Source organism: Oncorhynchus masou, chromosome 5 (assembly GCF_036934945.1).
Source record: "Oncorhynchus masou masou isolate Uvic2021 chromosome 5, UVic_Omas_1.1, whole genome shotgun sequence".
NCBI classification, from domain to species: Eukaryota; Metazoa; Chordata; class Actinopteri; order Salmoniformes; family Salmonidae; genus Oncorhynchus; species Oncorhynchus masou.
The window spans coordinates 16,905,988-16,928,410 of record NC_088216.1 but is presented as its reverse complement, the minus strand read 5'-3'; the positions used below and the strand labels follow the sequence as shown (position 1 = coordinate 16,928,410).

At 44.9% G+C, this 22,423-nt stretch overlaps 2 protein-coding genes across 3 annotated transcripts; both read right to left on the bottom strand.

The window, feature by feature from the left end:
- Positions 1-442: 442 nt before the first annotated feature.
- dnaja3b (DnaJ heat shock protein family (Hsp40) member A3b) lies at positions 443-16,442 on the bottom strand. Of its 2 annotated transcripts, XM_064961772.1 has the most exons (12): positions 16,193-16,442; positions 15,536-15,675; positions 15,232-15,315; positions 14,775-14,990; positions 13,164-13,316; positions 11,448-11,595; positions 11,242-11,306; positions 10,786-10,914; positions 8,337-8,452; positions 7,852-7,949; positions 7,454-7,590; positions 443-5,410 (listed from the first exon to the last, which is right to left on the bottom strand). In XM_064961772.1, the coding sequence occupies exons 1-11, from the start codon at positions 16,395-16,397 to the stop codon at positions 7,472-7,474; spliced, it is 1,473 nt and encodes a 490-aa protein (XP_064817844.1). In that variant the 5' UTR covers positions 16,398-16,442; the 3' UTR covers positions 443-5,410; positions 7,454-7,471. The 2 variants fall into 2 exon arrangements, with proteins under 2 accessions (XP_064817844.1, XP_064817849.1); XM_064961777.1 differs by lacking the exon at positions 7,454-7,590.
- A 317-nt stretch (positions 16,443-16,759) lies between these two features.
- On the bottom strand, positions 16,760-19,119 carry LOC135535050 (GTPase IMAP family member 4-like). Its single transcript, XM_064961784.1, has 3 exons — positions 19,025-19,119; positions 18,571-18,755; positions 16,760-18,190 (listed from the first exon to the last, which is right to left on the bottom strand). The coding sequence occupies exons 1-3, from the start codon at positions 19,038-19,040 to the stop codon at positions 17,204-17,206; spliced, it is 1,188 nt and encodes a 395-aa protein (XP_064817856.1). The 5' UTR covers positions 19,041-19,119; the 3' UTR covers positions 16,760-17,203.
- Positions 19,120-22,423: the final 3,304 nt, after the last annotated feature.

The window sequence follows — 22,423 nt, the reverse complement described above, 5'->3', positions numbered from 1 at the left end:
CTGTCTGTCTAAACTACTGGCACACAGCTCGGACACCCATGCATACCCCACAAGGCATGCCACGAGGTCTCTTCACAGTCCAAGTCCAGAACAGACTATGGGAGGCACACAGTACTATATAGAGCCATGACTACATGGAACTGTAGATTTAAAAAAATGCAACATTGGCACAGACAAAAAAATATAATGACATGTATCCACCAAGCCAAAGAAAGTTTGCATTTCAGCACCTTCTCATTTAACTTCTCAAAGTAGATTATTGCCAGTGATGAAAAAAGTACCCAATTGTCTTACTTGAGTAAAAGCAAAGATAACTAAATAGAAAATTACTCAAATAAATGTGAGTTTCTCAGTAAAATGATACTCAAATAAGTCAAAAATTCTGGTTTTAAAGATACTTAAGTATGTGTAAATATTTTCTTATATTAAGCAAACCAGACAGTACCTTTTTATTTTTTATTTACAGATAGCCAGGGTCACACTTCAACACTCAAACATCATTTACAAACGAAGCATTTGTGTTTATTGAGTCCGCCAGATCAGAGGCAGTAGGGATGACCAGGCACGTTGTCTTGTACAAGTGTGTGAATTGGACCATTTTCCTGCCCTGCTAAGCATTCAAAATGTAACTAGTCTTTTTGGGTGTCAGGTAAATATGGAGTTAAAAGTACATGATTTTCTTTAGGAATGTAGTGAAATAAAAGTTTTGAAAAATATAAAAGTAATGTACAGATACCCCAAAAAACTGCTTAAGTAAAAATACTTTCAAGTACTACTTAAGTACTTTACATCACTGCTTATTGCCATACAGGACTTCGCTGCTGTCGCTTCCCTGTCATGCTGACCATACCGCACGTGCGACGTCGCGCGCATGTTGATTTGTTCCACCACACAAGACGCGATCAGGACACGCAGGTTGAAATATCAAAATTAACTCTAAATCAAATATATTTATTTGGGGACAGGTCAAAAAGCATTAAACATTTATGGCAATTTAGCTAGCTAGCTGTTGCTAGCTAATTTGTCCTGGGATACAAACATTGGGTTGTTATTTTACCTGAAATGCACAAATTCCTCTACAATTAATCCACTGATTGGAGGGTAAACCAAGTTAGTTTCTAGTAATCTCTCATTCTTCAGGCTTCTTCTTCTTTGGAATTTATATGGTGGTTGGCAACCAACGTTAAAGTGCATTACCACCACCAACTGCACTGGAGTGTGGTATATGCTCCTAAAAACGAGGTGGGACTTGCAGAGCGTCACATGTCACAAATAGAACCTAATTCTATTTTAGCGCCTGACTATGCAGACGCACACAAGCAGTGTGGGTGGAACGATTTAATAACATGTGTAAATGTATTTTGCAACGAGAGCAGTGTGGTCAGCATGTCACTCTGTCATTTTTCCAACTGTTAACGGTGATGTGTGGAGAGCTTCATATCTGTGGCAAATCATTTGAAAGACCTAACATCACAGCCTTGTTGCATTAGATATACGTTACATTTTTAACTCTCCCTTTAGGGGTAGTTTTGTGATAACTGCACTGATCCCCCCCCACTATCGACTTTTTCAAAATGTTAACGATTCTAATGTAAATTAAAAGTTTAACATTTCATACTCCTACCTTAAATTTGACGTTTGGAACAACTTCTAAATGTTGTTTAAAAAAAAACTAAGGCCCGTCTAATTCGACGTGAAACAGCGTGTTGAGTGTACTAACGTGGCTGTGTACCAAATAGGCTGTGATAAATGGATACTAGTGCATAGGCCTACTCCTGACTTTTCCTAGGATCCATAAAGTAACTTATTTTTGCACCAGTTCTGTCACACCAATTTTGGTGTCAAAAAAGTAGTTAGTAAAGTATTTGACTTATCACATTGTTCTTTTCTCTTCCTTGATGGTCCCACTCTGGGAGCAGTAGGTCCTCCTACTAACAGGACAAACCAAAGGAGGCACAGTATCGTATTGTATCCCCCTGACAGTAAGAACACACAATGTCATATTACAAGTGTATCTTGTCCACAAGCTGACTACTTTGGTGTACATGTGGCCAATCATGACTGAATTACTGTACACACAGAATTGCTCATTCACCTGTAACACCTAATCCTCTAGACTGCAAAGATGTTAACTATTACATAAAATAAAGGAGCTGCATCATCACAGTAGCTACATTGCACTCAATTTTGCTTCTAGCTTTTGTCCCAGTGAGTTGGGAGCAGACTGAGTTAGTCAGCGTGATGAACCTGGGGGCCCCTCGGCACCGTGATGCAGTGGAGGACGACGCTGACAACGATGATTATCAACTTTAATGTGATGTTCGACCAGGTTCTACATTGGATACACAATTTATTTAAGAAAATGAGATGAGAAGCTGAGTTAGAGAACTTATTGATTTGGAGCCATGTCCCGCTGTAGTGTGATTCGCTAAGATGAAATAATGAAAACAAAAACATGCAGTGTATTGCAATGCACCGGCTGTCTGGAACCAACTGGACCCTGATTAGCTTCTACCCCCAAACCAGAAGACTGCTAAATAGTTAAGACTATGGACCCTTTTTGCACTCACTATTTTGACTATACCCTCACACTGACATGTGCAACACGTGTGTGTGTGTGTATATATATGCATATACTGTCGAAACACACACACTTGCATTCATCAGCTACTGTGTATATATGCACTTTATCGTTACTCATCGTGTATTTATTCCTTGTGTTACTATTTTTCTATTATGTTTTATCCTTTACGCTGTTGGGGTGGACCTGTAAGCATTTCACTGTGTCTACACCTGTTTATGAAGTATGCAACAAATCAAATTGGATTTGAATGGAAGGAGATGGAGAGATTAAGGTTCAGAGAACAGTGAGGCAGACTGGTAAACAAAGTGGGGGGAAAACAACAGGAGAGGGAATGATGAGGGAAAACATTGTGACAGATCACATGGAGGAACAACCATTGTTATTTTTGTGCAAATAGATTGATGTGGCATTATTGTATATATTGTTGTAGTAGATATACACTGCTCAAAAAAAATAAAGGGAACACTTAAACAACACAATGTAACTCCAAGTCAATCACACTTCTGTGATATCAAACTGTCCACTTAGGAAGCAACACTGATTGACAATAAATTTCACATGCTGTTGTGCAAATGGGATAGACAACAGGTGGAAATTATAGGAAATTAGCAAGACACCCCCAATAAAGGAGTGGTTCTGCAGGTGGTGACCACAGACCACTTCTCAGTTCCTATGCTTCCTGGCTGATGTTTTGGTCACTTTTTAATGCTGGCGGTGCTTTCACTCTAGTGGTAGCATGAGACGGAGTCTACAAACCACACAAGTGGCTCAGGTAGTGCAGCTCATCCAGGATGGCACATCAATGCGAGCTGTGGCGAGAAGGTTTGCTGTGTCTGTCAGTGTAGTTTCCAGAGCATGGATGCGCTACCAGGAGATGTGGAGGAGGCCGTAGGAGGGCAACAAACCAGCAGCAGGACCGCTACCTCCGACCTTTGTGCAAGGAGGAGCAGGAGGAGCACTGCCAGAGCCCTGCAAAATGACCTCCAGCAGGCCACAAATGTGCATGTGTCTGCTCAAACGGTCAGAAACAGACTCAATGGGGGTGGTATGAGGGCCCGACGTCCACAGATGGGGTTGTGCTTACAGCCCAACACCGTGCAGGACGTTTGGCATTTGCCAGAGAACACCAAGATTGGCAAATTCGCCACTGACGCCCTGTGCTCTTCTCAGATGAAAGCAGGTTCACACTGAGCACGTGACAGTCTGGAGACACCGTGGAGAACGTTCTGCTGCCTGCAACATCCTCCAGCATGACCAGTTTGCCGGTGGGTCAGTCATGGTGTGGGGTGGCATTTCTTTGGGGGGCCGCACCGTCCTCCATGTGCTCGCCAGAGGTAGCCTGACTGCCATTAGGTACCGAGATGAGATCCTCAGACCCCTTGTGAGACCATATGCTGGTGCGGTTGGCCCTGGGTTCCTCCTAATGCTAGACCTCATGTGGCTGAAATGTGTCAGCAGTTCCTGCAAGAGGAAGGCATTGATGCTATGGACTGGCCCGCCCGTACCCCAGACCTGAATCCAATTGAGCACATCTGGGACATCATGTCTCGCTCCATCCACCAACGCCACGTTGCACCACAGACTGTCCAGGAGTTGGCAGATGCTTTAGTCCAGGTCTGGGAGGAGATCCCTCAGGAGACCATCCGCCACCTCATCAGGAGCATGCCCAGGCATTGTAGGGAGGTCATACAGGCACGTGGAGGCCACACACTACTGAGCCTCATTTTGACTTGTTTTAAGGACATTACATCAAAGTTAGATCAGCCTGTAGTGTGGTTTTCCACTTTAATTTTGAGTGTGACTCCATTGATAATTTGTGTGATTTTGTTGTCAGCACATTCAACTATGTAAAAAAAGTATTTAATAAGAATATTTCATTCAGATCTAGGATGTGTTATTTTAGTGTTCCTGTTATTTTGAGCAGTGTAGTATATCTACTACTTTGTTACTATGTTTTCCGCTTGCTGCCAAATAAATAAACATGGTCCCCCTATACTATACTCCAGAAGGGTTTAGAGATGCACTGATACAACTATGATTATCAACTACATTTACCTCAATTAAGCATTTTTATGTATGATGAAGTTGTATTTCAGCTTCAATATTTTATTAACAAAGTCTTGCACAGCTGTGTTGTCCCTTACACATACAACACCACAATGACAATACAACTAAATGCATCAGCCTTTATCAGACCACAACATGATGCCAATGGGTGTGTTCTAGACACATTCTGCACAGATTATACAAACACTCTCTTATGGACGTGGTACCTGAGACACTTCTCCAGACCAGCCATTGTAAGATCAGGGCCCATATTCATAAAGCGTCTCAAAGTAGGAATGCTGATCTGGTATCAGTTTTGCCTCAGATTAAAATGAATGGACAACGGGGAACTGATCCTAGATCAGCACTCCTACTCTGAATACAGGTCCTGATCATCTGTGCAGAATTTGTGTATCTGAAACACACTCATTGTGAAAAGCTTTCTCAAATTATTGTCTTCGCTTCTTCTCCTCGCTTCTCTTTGCAAATCTTCTCCTTTACTCCTTGCTGATGTTCATTTTGAAACCCCTCCAGGTAAAACAAGTTTTTAGTTCCTCAACACCTGTGTCATTTGGGACTGAACAGTGTGTGGCAGGGCTTGGCTTTCTTGGTGGCCCGTTCCGTGTCTAAATGGATGATCTTACAACAAATCCAAACCCCTCAATTTCTCTACCTCCCTCTTTCTCTCCCTCTATCCAGGCGGTAGGTGAGGGAGGGTAGTGAGCGGGACGGAGTGCCAGTCGCTTACCTTCTCCCATTATTGTCCTGTTGATCTCTTACCTGGGAAGAGGAAATGGGGGGGGGGGACAAGAGGTCAGACAAATGCTTCCAAAAGTGACTATATTAGTCAGGGTTGGTGGGAGACATCTACAGGTGTGAGGCTGGCTCTATAGAACAGGCCTAAGCAGAGGAATGAGCAGCAGGTATATCTAGACCTATATACTATCTACTATAGGACAGCCACACTGCAGGTTGGAGGAGTGATCTGTTAGAATGTGTGTGTGTATTCTGACATTTTGAAGATTTAAAGCAAATTGTCTTGCAATTCTATTAATTTTGCCATGTCTAATGTATATTAATGTGATGTATACCCGCGGCCTCCCTGACGACCCCCAGAGAGTGCCCACCCCACAGTTTGGGAACCACTGTACTATAGGAACCACTGTTCTATAGGACCCACTGTACTATAGGACCCACTGTACTATAGGAACCACTGTACTATAGGACCCACTGTACTATAGGACCCACTGTACTATAGGACCCACTGTACTATAGGACCCACTGTACTATAGGACCCACTGTACTATAGGACCCACTGTACTATAGGACCCACTGTACTATAGGACAGCGACACCGCAGGTTGGGAACCACTGTACTATAGGACCCACTGTACTATAGGACCCACTGTACTATAGGACCCACTGTACTATAGGACCCACTGTACTATAGGACCCACTGTACTATAGGACCCACTGTACTATAGGACCCACTGTACTATAGGAACCACTGTACTATAGGAAACACTGTACTATAGGACCCACTGTACTATAGGAACCACTGTACTATAGGAACCACTGTACTATAGGACAGCCACACCGCAGGTTAGGAACCACTGTACTATAGGGACCACTGTACACTGTACTATAGGACAGCTACACCGCAGGTTGGGAACCACTGTACTATAGGAACCACTGTACTATAGGAACCACTGTACTATAGGAACCACTGCACTATAGGGACCACTGCACTATAGGGACCACTGTACTATAGGAACCACTGCACTATAGGAACCACTGCACTATAGGAACCACTGCACTATAGGAACCACTGCACTATAGGAACCACTGTACTATAGGAACCACTGTACTATAGGAACCACTGTACTATAGGAACCACTGTACTATAGGAACCACTGTACTATAGGGCAGCTACACCGCAGGTTGGGAACCACTGTACTATAGGAACCACTGTACTATAGGACCCACTGTACTATAGGACCCACTGTACTATAGGAACCACTGTACTATAGGGCAGCTACACCGCAGGTTGGGAACCACTGTACTATAAGAACCACTGTACTATAGGAACCACTGTACTATAGGAACCACTGTACTATAGGAACCACTGTACTATAGGAACCACTGTACTATAGGAACCACTGTACTATAGGAACCACTGTACTATAGGAACCACTGTACTATAGGAACCACTGTACTATAGGAACCACTGTTCTATAGGAACCACTGTACTATAGGGCCACTGTGGGAACCACTGTATAGGACCCACTGTGGAACCACTATAGGAACCACTGTGCTATAGGAACCACTGTGCTATAGGAACCACTGTACTATAGGACCCACTGTACTATAGGACCCACTGTACTATAGGAACCACTGTACTATAGGACAGCCACACCGCAGGTTAGGAACCACTGTACTATAGGAACCACTGTACTATAGGAACCACTGTACTATAGGAACCACTGTGCTATAGGAACCACTGTACTATAGGAACCACTGTACTATAGGAACCACTGTACTATAGGAACCACTGTTCTATAGGAACCACTGTGCTATAGGAACCACTGTACTATAGGAACCACTGTGCTATAGGACCCACTGTACTATAGGACCCACTGTACTATAGGAACCACTGTACTATAGGAACCACTGTACTATAGGAACCACTGTACTATAGGACAGCCACACCGCAGGTTGGAGAAGTGTATATGTTAGTGTGTGTGTATTCTGAAGGTGTAGTATTCATGCTAGTCAGACTAACACACATTACACAGCTAGTGTTTAGGGTGTTGGGGGGTCCTACCTGAGGTGTGGCTGTCAGCTAAACATTTTCTTTATTTTGGAAAGGATGCCGCCCTCCTCTTCTTCTTCTTTTCTTCTTCCCCTCTGTTCTGCCCTGTCCTGCCCCAGACTCAGAGCTCTGACCACTCATGCCCCCACCTGGACAAAAACAGGTACTACATGCATCATCCAAAATACGGCCCATGTTTGCTTCATGTTTTAACACGTGTGTTTGTGTATACACTTGTGTGCTTGGCGTGCGTTTGAAATGTTTGAATCCTTATTTGCTATAATGTGATTTGTAAATTAAGTAAAGCATTTAAAATGTGTGTGTGTTGAGAGGGGATAGGCTAGCAGTGGCAGGAGAAGACAAAGTGATGTGGAACTATATAGTATAATTCCCAGGTATAAACAACCTACCTGTGGTAGCAGCAGTGACTCCGTTGACAGTCCCCTCCACGTCAGTCTCCTCCTCTGCATAACTCAGGAGCAGGGAGCGCTGTCGACGGGTTAACTTCCTACAGTGGTAGAAGACAATAGGGATGGTTAATAACACGCTATTCTAACCGTGAATAAGGGAAAGCAGCAGTCACACAAAACCATGCAAGACAACAGGCAGAGTAATGTGAACGGGTGTGATAACGTCAGACTCTCCACAAGATGGCGCTGACAAACACGTCACCCTGTTTCTAGTTCCTATGGGATTATGTGTGTATTATGTGTTTCATATTGTATTGTTAGGTATTACTGCACTGTTGGAGCTAGAAACACACGCATTTTGCTTCTCTTTCGATAACATCTGTAAATCTGTGTATGTGACCAATAAAACTAGATTTGATTTGTGTGTGTTTCTGGGAGTGTGTGTCACCGCACATGTCTGTGTGTGTGTGTTCTTTCTCTCTTACTTAGGTACTCTGATCTTGATGTGAACGTAGTGATCTCCATAACTATAGCTGTTCATCCTCTGGATCCCCTTTCCCTGAAGACGGATCTTCTGGTCGGCCTGGCAACCTGGAGGGATCTACAAAACAAAGGGCAGTGGTTCGGTCAATCCAGTCTCTTTTCACATCTGCCAGTGTGTCTAGCGACACAAGCCAAGTAGACCCTTCAGCTTGGACAAGCAAGACAAGGGTCAGTGTAGCGTATCTAATGCCAGATGGTTGTCAGATAGATACGCTACTCTGACCCGAGTCAATCCGACAACCATCGGGCATTAGATACGCTACTCTGCCCGAGTCAATCCGACAACCATCTGGCATTAGATACGCTACTCTGACCCGAGTCAATCCGACAACCATCTGGCATTAGATACGCTACTCTGCCCGAGTCAATCCGACAACCATCTGGCATTAGATACGCTACTCTGCCCGAGTCAATCTGACAACCATCTGGCATTAGATACGCTACTCTGACCCGAGTCAATCCGACAACCATCTGGCATTAGATACGCTACTCTGACCCGAGTCAATCCGACAACCATCTGGCATTAGATACGCTACACTGGTCAATCCGACAATCTGGCATCTGGCATTGACTAATGTCACTGGGTTGTCCAGTGTAATGTCAATCCGATGGTTGTCAGATTGACATCTGGCATTAGATGGTTGTCAGATTGACTAGGGTCAGCTCATATATATCCAGATGGTTGTCAGATTGACTAGGGTCACTAATGTCATATATATCCAGATGGTTGTCAGATTGACTAGGGTCAGTCTAATGTCATATATATCTAGATCAGATTGACAACCATCTAATGTCATATTTGATGGTTGTCAGATTGACTAGGGTCAGTGTAATGTATCTAATGTCATATATATCCAGATGGTTGTCAGATTGACTAGGGTCAGTGTAATGTATCCAGATGGTTATCAGATTGACTAGGGTCAGTGTAATGTATCTAATGTCATATATATCCAGATGGTTGTCAGATTGACTAGGGTCAGTGTAATGTATCTAATGTCATATATATCCAGATGGTTGTCAGATTGACTAGGGTCAGTGTAATGTATCTAATGTCATATATATCCAGATGGTTGTCAGATTGACTAGGGTCAGTGTAATGTATCTAATGTCATATATATCCAGATGGTTGTCAGATTGACTAGGGTCAGTGTAATGTATCTAATGTCATATATATCTAGATGGTTGTCAGATTGACTAGGGTCAGTGTAATGTATCTAATGTCATATATATCCAGATGGTTGTCAGATTGACTAGGGTCAGTGTAATGTATCTAATGTTATATATCCAGATGGTTGTCAGATTGAAAGACGTGGTAATGAAATACATCCTGAACAAAATGACACCCAAACATTGAAATACTTCATGTAGATAAATTCAACAGTGAGTTCCTTTTCCCCTCCCTCACATGGATGCCTGTAATGTTGTATAGTCCCTGTGACCGGGCAGAAAACAACTTATTTCTCTCTCCTTCCATCCCTCCTGCCCCCTTTTCCCTCCCTCGCACCTGTATACACTCACCTCGTACTGGGTCAGACCCCTCTTTTGCCTCCAGAACAGCCTGAATTCTTGGGGGTATTCTACAATGTGTCAGAAACGTCCCACAAGGATGTTGGTCCATGCTGACGCGATGGCATTATGCAGTTACTGCAGATTAGACTGGTGGCACATTCATGCTGCAAACATCTCATTCCATCTCATCTCAAAGATGCTCTGTAGGGTTGAGGTCTGGGGACTGTCCAGGCCACTCAACTAAACTGAACTCGCTGTCATGTTCCAGGTGATGTTTTTCCACTCCTCAAGTGTCCAGTGTTCACATGCAGGAGCTGCTTTTCCTTGTTTGTAGTTGATAGTGGAACCTGGTGTGGTCGTCTGCTGCAATAGCCCATCAGGGACAAGGATCGACGATTTGTGCGTTCCAAGATGCCGTTCTGCGCCGTTATTTGTATGTTTGTGGCACGCCTGATAGCGTGCACAATTCTTGCTATTCTCCTTTCGACCTCTCTCATCAACGAGCTGTTTCAGCCCACTAGACTGCCGCTGACTGGATGTTTTTTGCTCGTCGCACCGTTGTGCGTGAAAAGCCCAGGAGGGCGGACGTTTCTGAGATACTGGATCCGGTGCGCCTGGCACCGCCGATCATACCACACTCAAAGTCCCTTAGGTCACTCGTTTTTACCCAGTCTAACGTTTAATCCAACAGAAAATGAATGCCTTGATGCCTGCTTTATACAGAAAGCCACGGTCACGTGACTCACTGTTTGTAGGAGCGATTCAGTTTGGTGAACAGTGTGGTGTAACTACAAACTGGCCGTGAGTGTGTGTAGAGTCCCTGTGCCCAGGCAGAGCCCCCCAGTATCGCCTGGCCTACAGAGATCTAACTCTTTCTCCCACCTGTATATCTATGGTGTTGTAGAGTCCCTGTGCTCTAGCAGAGCCCCCCAGAATAGCCTGCGCTACAGAGATGTGGACATCAGAGTGGATGTTGATCCCGTCACGTCTGAACACTGGACTCCTCTGGACCTGGAGAGAAGGAGAAACCGGACCATCAGAACCATCACAAATATAACAGTGTCATAATAAGTGTCTCACAAATGAGAAACATATAATTGTTTCCCCAATGTTTTTTTATAGTGGATAGGTCTCCAGAATATTAGTAAGGCTGCAGGTGGGTCAGGCAAAGCAAAGCTGGATCATCAGAACCACAATCAAACAAGGACTGACCTGAATAATAATTCAGATATCTACGCACCCAAACTCCCAAAGACAAAGCAAAAGCATACCGTCGTAAACGGATGTCTGGGAGCTCATTGAAGGGTAAACAACTAGCTAAATGCTGTCCACACTTACTCTAAATGTGATGTGGATTTCCTTCTTCCCCACTGGCATTCGTACAGTCTGTCCATTGTCTACTCCTGCAAGACAACATCAGTCCACGTCTGTAGTCAATCTGCATTTTCATCACATCATTGAACAGTTGTCTCCTTGTATCATGGCCCAACCAGAGACACACACTGTCAGTCAGTGTCTCTCTCTCACACACCCCTCTCTCTCACCTGCGGGTACAGGCACGGTGACGGTCTGTCTCTGTTTGGTCTGCCCCGAGCCGCGACACATCACACAGGGCGTGGTCACGATGGAGCCCCGCCCACCACAGCGTCGACACGTAGAGCGCATCATGAAGGGACCGGTGTTTATAGACTCCTACAGGGGGCAGCACAGAGACCAACGTTAAGATGAGCAGACATTTTTAACATGGCTATTACTACACTATAATGATAATAAAGGTGCCTTACGTTATGGGAGTGCGGATCAAAAAAGTGAAGCCCTGAAGTAAATTGAGTAGATAGTGAATTTATCATGGCTACTGCCTCCCTGAGATGTCTGTTTTATAAAAGGGATACGGTCATGGTGGAGACAACCATGTAAAACATCAGGGCCTGTACTCAAAGTAGAAGTTCTGATCTAGGATCAGTTTCGCCTTTTCAGTCATAATAAATCATTGTGTAACGCTTTGGGAATACAGGCCCTGGTCCCTGACGGTGACTGTAGGGTGACACCACTCACCATGCCGTTACAGTGGGTTGACACCACTCACCATGCCGTTACAGTGGGTTGACACCACTCACCATGCCGTTACAGTGGGTTGACACCACTCACCATGCCGTTACAGTGGGTTGACACCACTCACCATGCCGTTACAGTGGGTTGACACCACTCACCATGCCGGTGTCATTACAGTAGGTTGACACCACTCACCATGCCGGTGCCATTACAGTAGGTTGACACCACTCACCATGCCGGTGCCGTTACAGTAGTGACAGTGGGTTGACACCACTCACCATGCCGGTGCCGTTACAGTAGTGACTGTAGGTTGACACCACTCACCATGCCGGTTTCATTACAGTAGGTTGACACCACTCACCATGCCGGTGCCGTTACAGTAGTGACTGTAGGTTGACACCACTCACCATGCCGGTGCCGTTACAGTAGGTTGACACCACTCACCATGCCGTTACAGTAGTGACAGTGGGTTGACACCACTCACCATGCCGGTGCCATTACAGTAGGTTGACACCACTCACCATGCCGGTGCCGTTACAGTGGGTTGACACCACTCACCATGCCGGTGCCGTTACAGTAGGTTGACACCACTCACCATGCCGGTGCCGTTACAGTGGGTTGACACCACTCACCATGCCGTTACAGTAGGTTGACACCACTCACCATGCCGTTACAGTGGGTTGACACCACTCACCATGCCGTTACAGTGGGTTGACACCACTCACCATGCCGGTGCCGTTACAGTAGGTTGACACCACTCACCATGCCGTTACAGTGGGTTGACACCACTCACCATGCCGTTACAGTGGGTTGACACCACTCACCATGCATGTGCTGTTACAGTAGTGACAGTAGGTTGACACCACTCACCATGCCGGTGCCGTTACACTAGTGACAGTAGGTTGACACCACTCACCATGCCGTTACAGTGGGTTGACACCACTCACCATGCCGTTACAGTAGGTTGACACCACTCACCATGCCGGTGCCGTTACAGTAGTGACAGTAGGTTGACACCACTCACCATGCATGTGCTGTTACAGTAGTGACAGTAGGTTGACACCACTCACCATGCCGGTGCCGTTACAGTAGTGACAGTAGGTTGACACCACTCACCATGCCGGTGCCGTTACAGTAGTGACAGTAGGTTGACACCACTCACCATGCATGTGCTGTTACAGTAGTGACAGTAGGTTGACACCACTCACCATGCCGGTGCCGTTACAGTAGTGACAGTGCTGGACCTTGGTTCCTGGCTCGCTACCTTTACCGTCACATCTCTGACAGGCACCGTCCAGGTTCACTGTCATCTCCTTGTTCACTCCCTTAGCTGCCTGGGTGAACGTCAGCTCCATCACAAACTGAGAGAGGGAGGGAACAGAGAGACAGGAAAGGGGAGAGAGAGAGGGAGGGAACAGAGAGACAGGAAAGGGGAGAGAGAGAGGGAGGGAACAGAGAGACAGGAAAGGGGAGAGCGAGAGGGAGGGAACAGAGAGACAGGAAAGGGGAGAGAGAGAGGGAGGGAACAGAGACAGGAAAGGGGAGAGAGAGAGGGAGGGAACAGAGAGACAGGAAAGGGGAGAGAGAGAGGGAGGGAACAGAGAGACAGGAAAGGGGAGATAGAGAGGGAGGGAACAGAGAGACAGGAAAGGGGAGAGCGAGAGGGAGGGAACAGAGAGACAGGAAAGGGGAGAGAGAGAGGGAGGGAACAGAGACAGGAAAGGGGAGAGAGAGAGGGAGGGAACAGAGAGACAGGAAAGGGGAGAGAGAGAGGGAGGGAACAGAGACAGGAAAGGGGAGAGAGAGAGGGAGGGAACAGAGAGACAGGAAAGGGGAGAGAGAGAGGGAGGGAACAGAGACAGGAAAGGGGAGAGAGAGAGGGAGGGAACAGAGACAGGAAAGGGGAGAGAGAGGGAGGGAACAGAGAGACAAGAAAGGGGAGAGAGAGAGGGAGGGAACAGAGAGACAAGAAAGGGGAGAGAGAGGGAGGGAACAGAGAGACAGGAAAGGGGAGAGAGAGAGAGGGAGGGAACAGAGAGACAGGAAAGGGGAGAGAGAGAGAGGGAGGGAACAGAGAGACAGGAAAGGGGAGAGAGAGGGAGGGAACAGAGAGACAGGAAAGGGGAGAGAGAGAGGGAGGGAACAGAGAGACAGGAAAGGGGAGAGAGAGAGGGAGGGAACAGAGAGACAGGAAAGGGGAGAGAGAGAGGGAGGGAACAGAGAGACAGGAAAGGGGAGAGAGAGAGGGAGGGAACAGAGAGACAAGAAAGGGGAGAGAGAGAGGGAGGGAACAGAGAGACAGGAAAGGGGAGAGAGAGGGAGGGAACAGAGAGACAGGAAAGGGGAGAGAGAGGGGAGGGAACAGAGAGACAGGAAAGGGGAGAGAGAGGGAGGGAACAGAGAGACAAGAAAGGGGAGAGAGAGAGGGAGGGAACAGAGAGACAGGAAAGGGGAGAGAGAGGGAGGGAACAGAGAGACAGGAAAGGGGAGAGAGAGGGAGGGAACAGAGACAGGAAAGGGGAGAGAGAGGGAGGGAACAGAGAGACAGCAAAGGGATGAGAGAGAAAAGGGTAAAGAGATGGAGGTATAGTGGGAGAAAAATGGAGGAAGGTAATACGGTGTGAGAGAGTGGGAGAAAGTTACAGATTAAAACATATGGCTGAATATGAATAACTGAGCAAGCTCTAAACATTCACATGAAATCATGTAACGTTGCTGTTAAATAGAACTTGTACATTCTACCAATTCTAATTCAATACCGAATCATGAAACTTGTTATAACCGGGTAATTAATCTGTTATAACATGTTATAACCACACCTCTGGCCTCTGTTCAAACATGCTGTTGAAGTCTCCGAAACCCTGCGCTCCTGTGAACTCCCCGAAGATCTTCCTGAACATTTCCTCTGGGTCGACGCTGGCCCCCCCGGCCCTCCAGTACTGCTGTCCCCCCGCCCCCCCTCCCGCCTGGCTGGGGTCGAAGCCTGCCGCCCCGTACGTGTCATACTGCTTCCTCTTGACCTCGTCACTCAGCACCTTGGGGGAACAGCATCAGGAACAATATCCCAGTCATTGCTAAGGGGTTGTGTGTCACTGTCAATCGACAGATAATATAGAAGAGACTAGAAGTTGCTCAAATAGGTACAGATCTAGGGTCAGCTCCTCATCAGACCCTATGCCTGGCTTGGCAGAGCATTTTGATATATTGGAAATGTAATTATTGGCCAGTCGAAAACATGCAGGACCAATTGATGCCAGGGACCAATTGAATGCCTACCTCGTAGGCTTCTGCCAGCTTGGCAAACTTCTCCTTGGCCTGAGGGTCATCCTGGTTGGTGTCTGGGTGGTACTTCTTAGCCATCTGGAATAGGATAGACCAATGGTATTATATAGCCTACCCAGCTGATTTCACTGGACAAGGCCATGTACTATTTCAATGTTTACAAATGAAGTTTGAATCAATGTTCATGAACATTCTAGAACTCCATAATGACAACAGTCTAGGCCTATATTTCTGCAACAACAACCCACACAGCAACAGAGCTACAGGTGCAGGCTCTCCTAATAGACAACCCTCTCACCTGATAGTAGGCTTTCTTGATCTCTTTCTGAGTGGCTGTGCGAGGCACCCCCAGAACATCATACAAGTCCTGTTTGTTAGCTGAGGAGCAGCTGGTGTGGAAGGACTGACTACTGCTGACAACATGGGGAGACCTCAGTCCTGTGGAGAGAAGGAGATATGAGCTGCGTCAAAGAGCCATAACTTCTGTCCTTGTATTGAAGCAGAGCATTCTGGGTAATGGTGTTTGGCATGTCTGTGTTAGACATAGCTAACTAGCTCGACAAATAATGAGATTTCGAAGTGTACTGTGCTAGCTAGCTAGCTAGCTAGCTATACGGACTAGCTAGTTAGTAGTTAACTACCAGTGCAGACACTGTAGATTGTGTCATGTACATATTGTGCTTGAGGACAGTTAACGTTACATCATTTTGTAAATCGCTCTGGATAAGAGCGTCTGCTAAATGACTTAAATGTAAAAATGTAAAAATGCACGTCCAGCTACTGCACATTGTTGTTGCAGCTGTACCGACCAAGTGTCTAATGTCTGATCGCGACATGACACAAAAACACAAAAACGACATTTACAGAATGATTGACAAAACAAATATCTTTCTATAGCAACAAACTACTACCTCGGTTCACTGGCACCAACTCCAGACAGTCCTTCCTCTCTCACCTGTGAGTCTCAATGTCACTGCATGTTCAGGTCTCAAACAGCCAAAGTCGCCCCCTATCCTACACCGTTGTATCCCCAAGATCGCCGTGGCACAGGTTCCTCCATGTCTAGCTGAGGCAAGCAGCGACCAAGCCCGACGGTGGCCAGAAGACAGTCCTACAGAGTTGAGTAAACGTGCATTGCAGATAGCCAGGGAGGACGCCATCTTTGCATCGCTACAGAGGCCGGCGATGCACTGCGCATGTGTGGGATATAGGATATATATATATACAGAGATATATATATATATATATATTTATTTATTTTTACCCCTTTTTTCTCCCCAATTTCGTGGTATCCAATTGTTAGTAGCTACTATCTTGTCTCATCGCTACAATATATATGGACACCGCATCTCAGTGCAAGAGGCGTCACTGCAGTACCTGGTTTGATCAAGGCTGCATCACTTCCGGCCGTGTAGGCCGTCATTGTAAATAAGAATTTGTTCTTAATTGACTTGCCTAGTTAAATAATGGAAAAAATATAAATGTACAGGTCAGAGAGGCAAGGCAAGCACTGAGAGTAGATACAATGTTTTATTTCTATGATTATTTACATCTTTCTAAGTTATTATGGATGTGCAGTATTGTTTTGTTATTATTTGGATTCATCTTTATTGAATTCAAGTTCAGCATGGTAAGCATATGATTAATGCATGAATGATACGGGCTAAAGTTATTTGTTTATTCTCTAGTCCTATGATGAATTAGTAACAAATATTTAACAGTTAATCATGCAACAACCTGACACACAATATCATCAACATGCATTGATTTGTTTAAAATGCATCATAGAATGTCATCCATAAAAAAATAATGTATTAAATTAATGTAGTCAATAGCTAGAATCTATAGATAATTTCCAGCACCCTTTTAATCACATTTTCCTTTCCTCCAAGCTCCTCTCCTCTTTTTCCTGATATTCCCGATATTCCCCAACTTCTGCATCATTCCTTTAAACTGTTGACCCATGTCAAACCGTCCCTCCGTGCTTCCCTCTGGAATCTCTCTCTCCCTCATCCCCCTTTCCTGTCCCCTTCACAAACTCCTTCCCTCCCTTCTCTTTCCTGTCCCCTTCACAAACTCCTCCCTTCTCTTTCCTGTTCCCTCTCTTTTCTGTCTTTTTCGTGTTGTTTTTCAGTCTTTCTAGCTGTTCCCTGAAATTCTGAAGCTCCCACTCTTCTTCTCCCTTCTCCCGATACATGTGTCTATGCTTGTGTTTCTGATTGGTAACCATTTCATCCACCATCCTCCCCAACTCCTCCCTAAATCTCTGCACGTCCTCTCTGCTCTTATGGTCCTCCTCGACTGCTCTCACTCTTTTTAGGGCAAGCTTGTCAACTAACCTGTCCAACTCATATATAAAGCTCAGTGCCTCGACCTCCATACCACTGTCTCTTTCTTTTTCCATCTGCTTCAACAAGAGCTCATCTTGAAGCCTCGCTAGCTTCTCTCTGAAGATCCTGTGTTCCAAATGCTCCACATTAACTTGCATTCTCTCCCTTTCATTGATCCTTTCCTCAAGTCTGATAAAGCCATCCAATAGGCCCTTAAGCTGCTCCCTAAACTCCACCAATAGCGGTTGAGCTTCTTGGTGCATCTCCACGGTGTAGCAGCGGTCTGTTCCCTGATCCAAAATGGAGTCGACCTTTCCCAGTAACCCTGTGACTTCTAGCTCTTCACCAATGCTCTTTGGGCAGACGTGAAAACGTCCCCCACACTCCTCAACCAGCCTCTGGGCCTCTCTCTCCTTCAGTAGATCCTCAAGACTATCCTTCTGCTCCAGCTCGTAGGTGAAGAGGACCTGGGTGAAGCTATGGGCCTTCTCTCCGAACATCCTTCGGATGCATTGAGCCCCTCTTCTCTCCTGCTCTGTGAGACGACCCAACGGCGCCACCAGGAGAAAAGAGTGGATCCCCTTGGAACACTCAGACAGGGACAGACACTCCATAGCCCAGTCCTGTAGATAAGTTGTCACAATTTATTTGAAGTGCCTTTCACAGTGGGTAAATCTCAATTATATTTCCTTTATTCCTCTCGTCCTCCCTCCTTGTCTCCTTCTCAAAGCAGATTGGAGCAAAAGATCTGGTGTTCCTCCAATGTATTTTCAGAACGAGGCAAGGGGATGTGACAGGTGGAATCAAGGATGTACAATTGAGATTCACCCAGTCTCAACACACTCTACAGAGAAAAACATAAATAAGAACAAGAAACAACAACAGAGAAATCCGAAACAGACAAACAGCAGACACAAAAACATGGGTCCTTGCTATCTGGGATCCTTTGGGACGTGTGTCAAGGCAGACACAAGCACAGCAGACTATGCCACGCCACACTCACCTGTAGCGCCCCCTGGCACTGGGTGGTGGTTACTGCACCAGGCATGTTTACCACAGAGAGGTGGCATCCTGAGATGGTGCCTGTAGTAACCCAGAGTCTGGTGGTCCCCAGGGGCTTCTCACCGCCTCCTTCCAGGGCAGCCCATGATATAGCTCCAGGGTTGCCGATGACAACCAATGTACGTTCTGGACACAAAAAAGGGAAGGATTTAGTGCTATTAAGGATTGAATATTATACAAGTTGTCTGCCAGGGGTAATCTGAACACTGTTTAGACTTGACTTTTACACATAAAAAAAATAAAGCAAACATTATAATGGGTGTCAGCTTGTGTACGATACATTGTCAACATAAGCCTGAGCCAAAGCAAGAGCATGCCGTTTTGACTAGGCTAGTAATCGTGTGTATCTTTTATCTGTATATTTAGAGCAAAATAATATACAGAACTAAACTCACCAGATGGATTTTTCATGTTGAATCAGCCAAACCACATTCACTTCAATTGCCCCTTCAACGACCTTTTACCAGCAGTTCTCAAGTACTGACAGGTTTTTGACGTCTCGCCTAGGAATCTGTACTTTGCACAATGGCAGTAATATAACACATGAATAGCAGTAATATAAAACATGAATGTTTTGTATAAATCTGGCCGATGAATGACTTGGGGCAATAAACAGCCAAAGGCATAAATGAGTAAACCTTTAGGTAAAATATTTTCAGATGTGATTAAAGCAAACAGGTTGACTATAGCTGTTTGGTGAGAAAGATATGCAATTTGATACTTTCAATGAAACCAAAGGTCTTGGACATGAAGCTTAATGCTGTTTTGAAATTGTGCTTTAAGAGGACGCTGGTTATGGTAACAAGCGGATCAGTTAATAAATGGTCTTACTGTAGTATCTAAACCAAAGAGTCCTTTCTGGGCATGGTGGCTCTAATCCAGGCTGGTGGGAGGAGCTATAGGAGGACAGGCTCATGTCATGTCTGGAATGGAATAAATAGAACTGTATAGAACAGATCAAGCATATGGAAACCACATGTCTGACCAAGTTCCTTTTTTTACATTCCGGCCATTACAATGAGAGTGTCCTCCTATAGCTCCTCCCACCAGCCTCCCACCAGTTATCCAGTGGTGTAAATTATTGAAGGAAAAATACTTTAAAGTACTACTTAAGTTTTTTTTTTTGGGGGGGGGGGTATCTTTACTTTACTATTTATATTTAACATTTTACTTTTACTTCACTACAAAGAGTGTACTTTTTACTCCATACATTTTCCCTGACAGCCAAAAGTACTCGTTGAATGCTTAGCAGCACGGGAAAATAGTCCGATTCATGCACTTATCAAGAAAATATGCCTGGTCATCCCTACTGCCTCTGATCTGGTGGGTTCACTAAACACAAATGGTTTGTTTGTAAATTATGTCTGTGTTGGAGTGTGCCCCTGGCTATCCGTAAATTAAAAAAAATACAAATAAAATTGTACCATCTGGTTTATTTAATCTAAGGAATTTGAAATTATTTTTTACTTTAAGTTTTGATACTTAAGTATACTTTAGCAACATATTTAAAACAAAATATTTTTAGACTTTTACTCAAGTAGTATTTTACTGGGTGACTTTTATTTTTATTTGAGTCATTTACAACAGTTACAACAGAGCCCTTAACCAACAACACATTTTTAAGAAAATACCTAAAAAAAAGTAAGAGATAAGAATAACAAATAATTAAAGAGCAGCAGTAAATAACAATAGCGGGGTGATATACAGGGGGTACCGGTACAGTCAATGTGCGGGGGCACTGGTGTTGAGATAATTGAGGTAATATGTACATGTAGGTAGAGTTATTAAAGTGACTATGATAGATAATAACAGAGTGCAGCAGCAGCCTGTTGTATTCGGCACATGTGACAAATAAAATTTGATTTGAGAACTTTTTTCACCACTGCAGTCACCACTGCTCTAAATTTACTGAATGCTCTTTCCTTGTTTTCAACTCACTGTCACCTCCCATTCCAAACACTAGATGGCGATACTTTGCCAAAAATAATCCATCCCAGTCAAAACCAATGCTATTGACAATGACCTAAAATACCGCAGATTCATGTGACAATGCTGCAGACGTTTTCCCGCAACCTGTAAAATGATCCTGCCAATAACAGACAACCTTGACGTGAAGCAGCCTCACATCAAAACTCAAGATGGGGGCCCGTCACTATGGCAACCATCACATTTAATCCAAACTAATCTCACCATGGATTTGACTGCACGGAATGGACATAAGGCCAGTGAAGGGATGAGGGGTGAAAAGTCAACAAAAGAAGACACAGATAGATAATAGGTCTGTGATATCTGCAATCCTTGGGATGGCCGTGCCCCATTGAAATGAATATTTAAATCGTTAGGGTTAGGTAAGGGTTAAGGTTAGGGTAAAGGTAGGGGTTAAGGTTTAGGGTAGGGACGTCTCAAGGATCCTGGGATAGCACTCACCACAGATAATAGGGGGAGAATTAAATTGTCCCATCGGCAGTGAGAGGTCAAGATCAGGTCAAACCGTGTTTTGTGTAGTTGTAAGATGGACCACTACTGAGCAGACTGACCAGTCAAGTTTGATATTGACATGATGTTGATAAGGCCTGAAAGGTGCTGGGTTTGGGTTGGACTGTGTCCTGAAAAGAGAAGAAGAAGACTATTCACTCTCTGTTTGACTTCTGGTAGCAAATGTGTGTATTTTGATGTTTATATTACATATTTAAATACCTTTATTCTGTGGAAGTTTGTTGGGTGTGCATTGCATAGAGATCTTTCTACAGAGTGTTATTTTGAACAATCAGCTTGGGCTGTCTTCTCCTATTCACTAACACGACCAGTAAAGTGCTGTGCATTGGCATGAGAAGTAGCAAGTAGGACTGTGAAAAGGGATTTCAGAGGAATATATGTCACTATCATGTCAGTGAAAGAGAGAGGTTGTTGAGTAGATGTCACTTGTGACGTGACAAGAGATGAAAGAAAGTTAAACTTCCCTACTTTCTTTTTTCTCCCTCGCTTCCCTCCCTTTCTCTCTCTCTCTCTCCCTCTGCCATTCCCCTCCATATCCAAGGCAACCTGCTAAATAGCATCCCAGCTGGGCCTGTCTTGGTGGAATGCATTTTTCAGGAGACGTCTGACATTGGCCACAGACGACTGTAAATATCACACTGAACAACAGGCACAGATTGAGCAACTCATTAACTCCATGTTGTGTCTACAACCAGCAGAATGTTTGGCTGTGTTTAACTCTATCCTCACCATGTTGTGTCTACAACCAGCAGAATGTTTGGCTGTTTTAACTCTATCCCCACCATGGTGTGTCTTCAATGTTTGGCTGTGTTTATACAACCAGCAGAATGTTTGGCTGTGTTTAACTCTATCCCCACCATGTTGTGTCTACAACCAGCAGAATGTTTGGCTGTGTTTAACTCTATCCCCACCATGGTGTGTCTACAACCAGCAGAATGTTTGGCTGTGTTTAACTCTATCCCCACCATGTTGTGTCTACAACCAGCAGAATGTTTGGCTGTGTTTAACTCTATCCCCACCATGTTGTGTCTACAACCAGCAGAATGTTTGGCTGTGTTTAACTCTATCCCCACCATGGTGTGTCTACAACCAGCAGAATGTTTGGCTGTGTTTAACTCTATCCCCACCATGGTGTGTCTTCAATGCTACAACCAGCAGAATGTTTGGCTGTGTTTAACTCTATCCCCACCATGGTGTGTCTTCAATGCTACAACCAGCAGAATGTTTGGCTGTGTTTAACTCTATCCCCACCATGGTGTGTCTACAACCAGCAGAATGTTTGGCTGTGTTTAACTCTA

Coding starts and splice junctions, on each gene's coding strand:
- dnaja3b (XM_064961772.1), bottom strand. CDS start 16,397: ATGGCGTCCTCCCTGGCTATCTGCAATGCACGTTTACTCAACTCTGTA. Junction 11,307..11,447: donor CACCGTGCCTGTACCCGCAG/GTGAGAGAGAGG, acceptor GTTGTCTTGCAG/GAGTAGACAATGGACAGACT. Junction 7,950..8,336: donor ATCAAGATCAGAGTACCTAA/GTAAGAGAGAAA, acceptor CTACCACTGTAG/GAAGTTAACCCGTCGACAGC.
- LOC135535050 (XM_064961784.1), bottom strand. Junction 18,191..18,570: donor AGTGCCAGGGGGCGCTACAG/GTGAGTGTGGCG, acceptor ACTTATCTACAG/GACTGGGCTATGGAGTGTCT.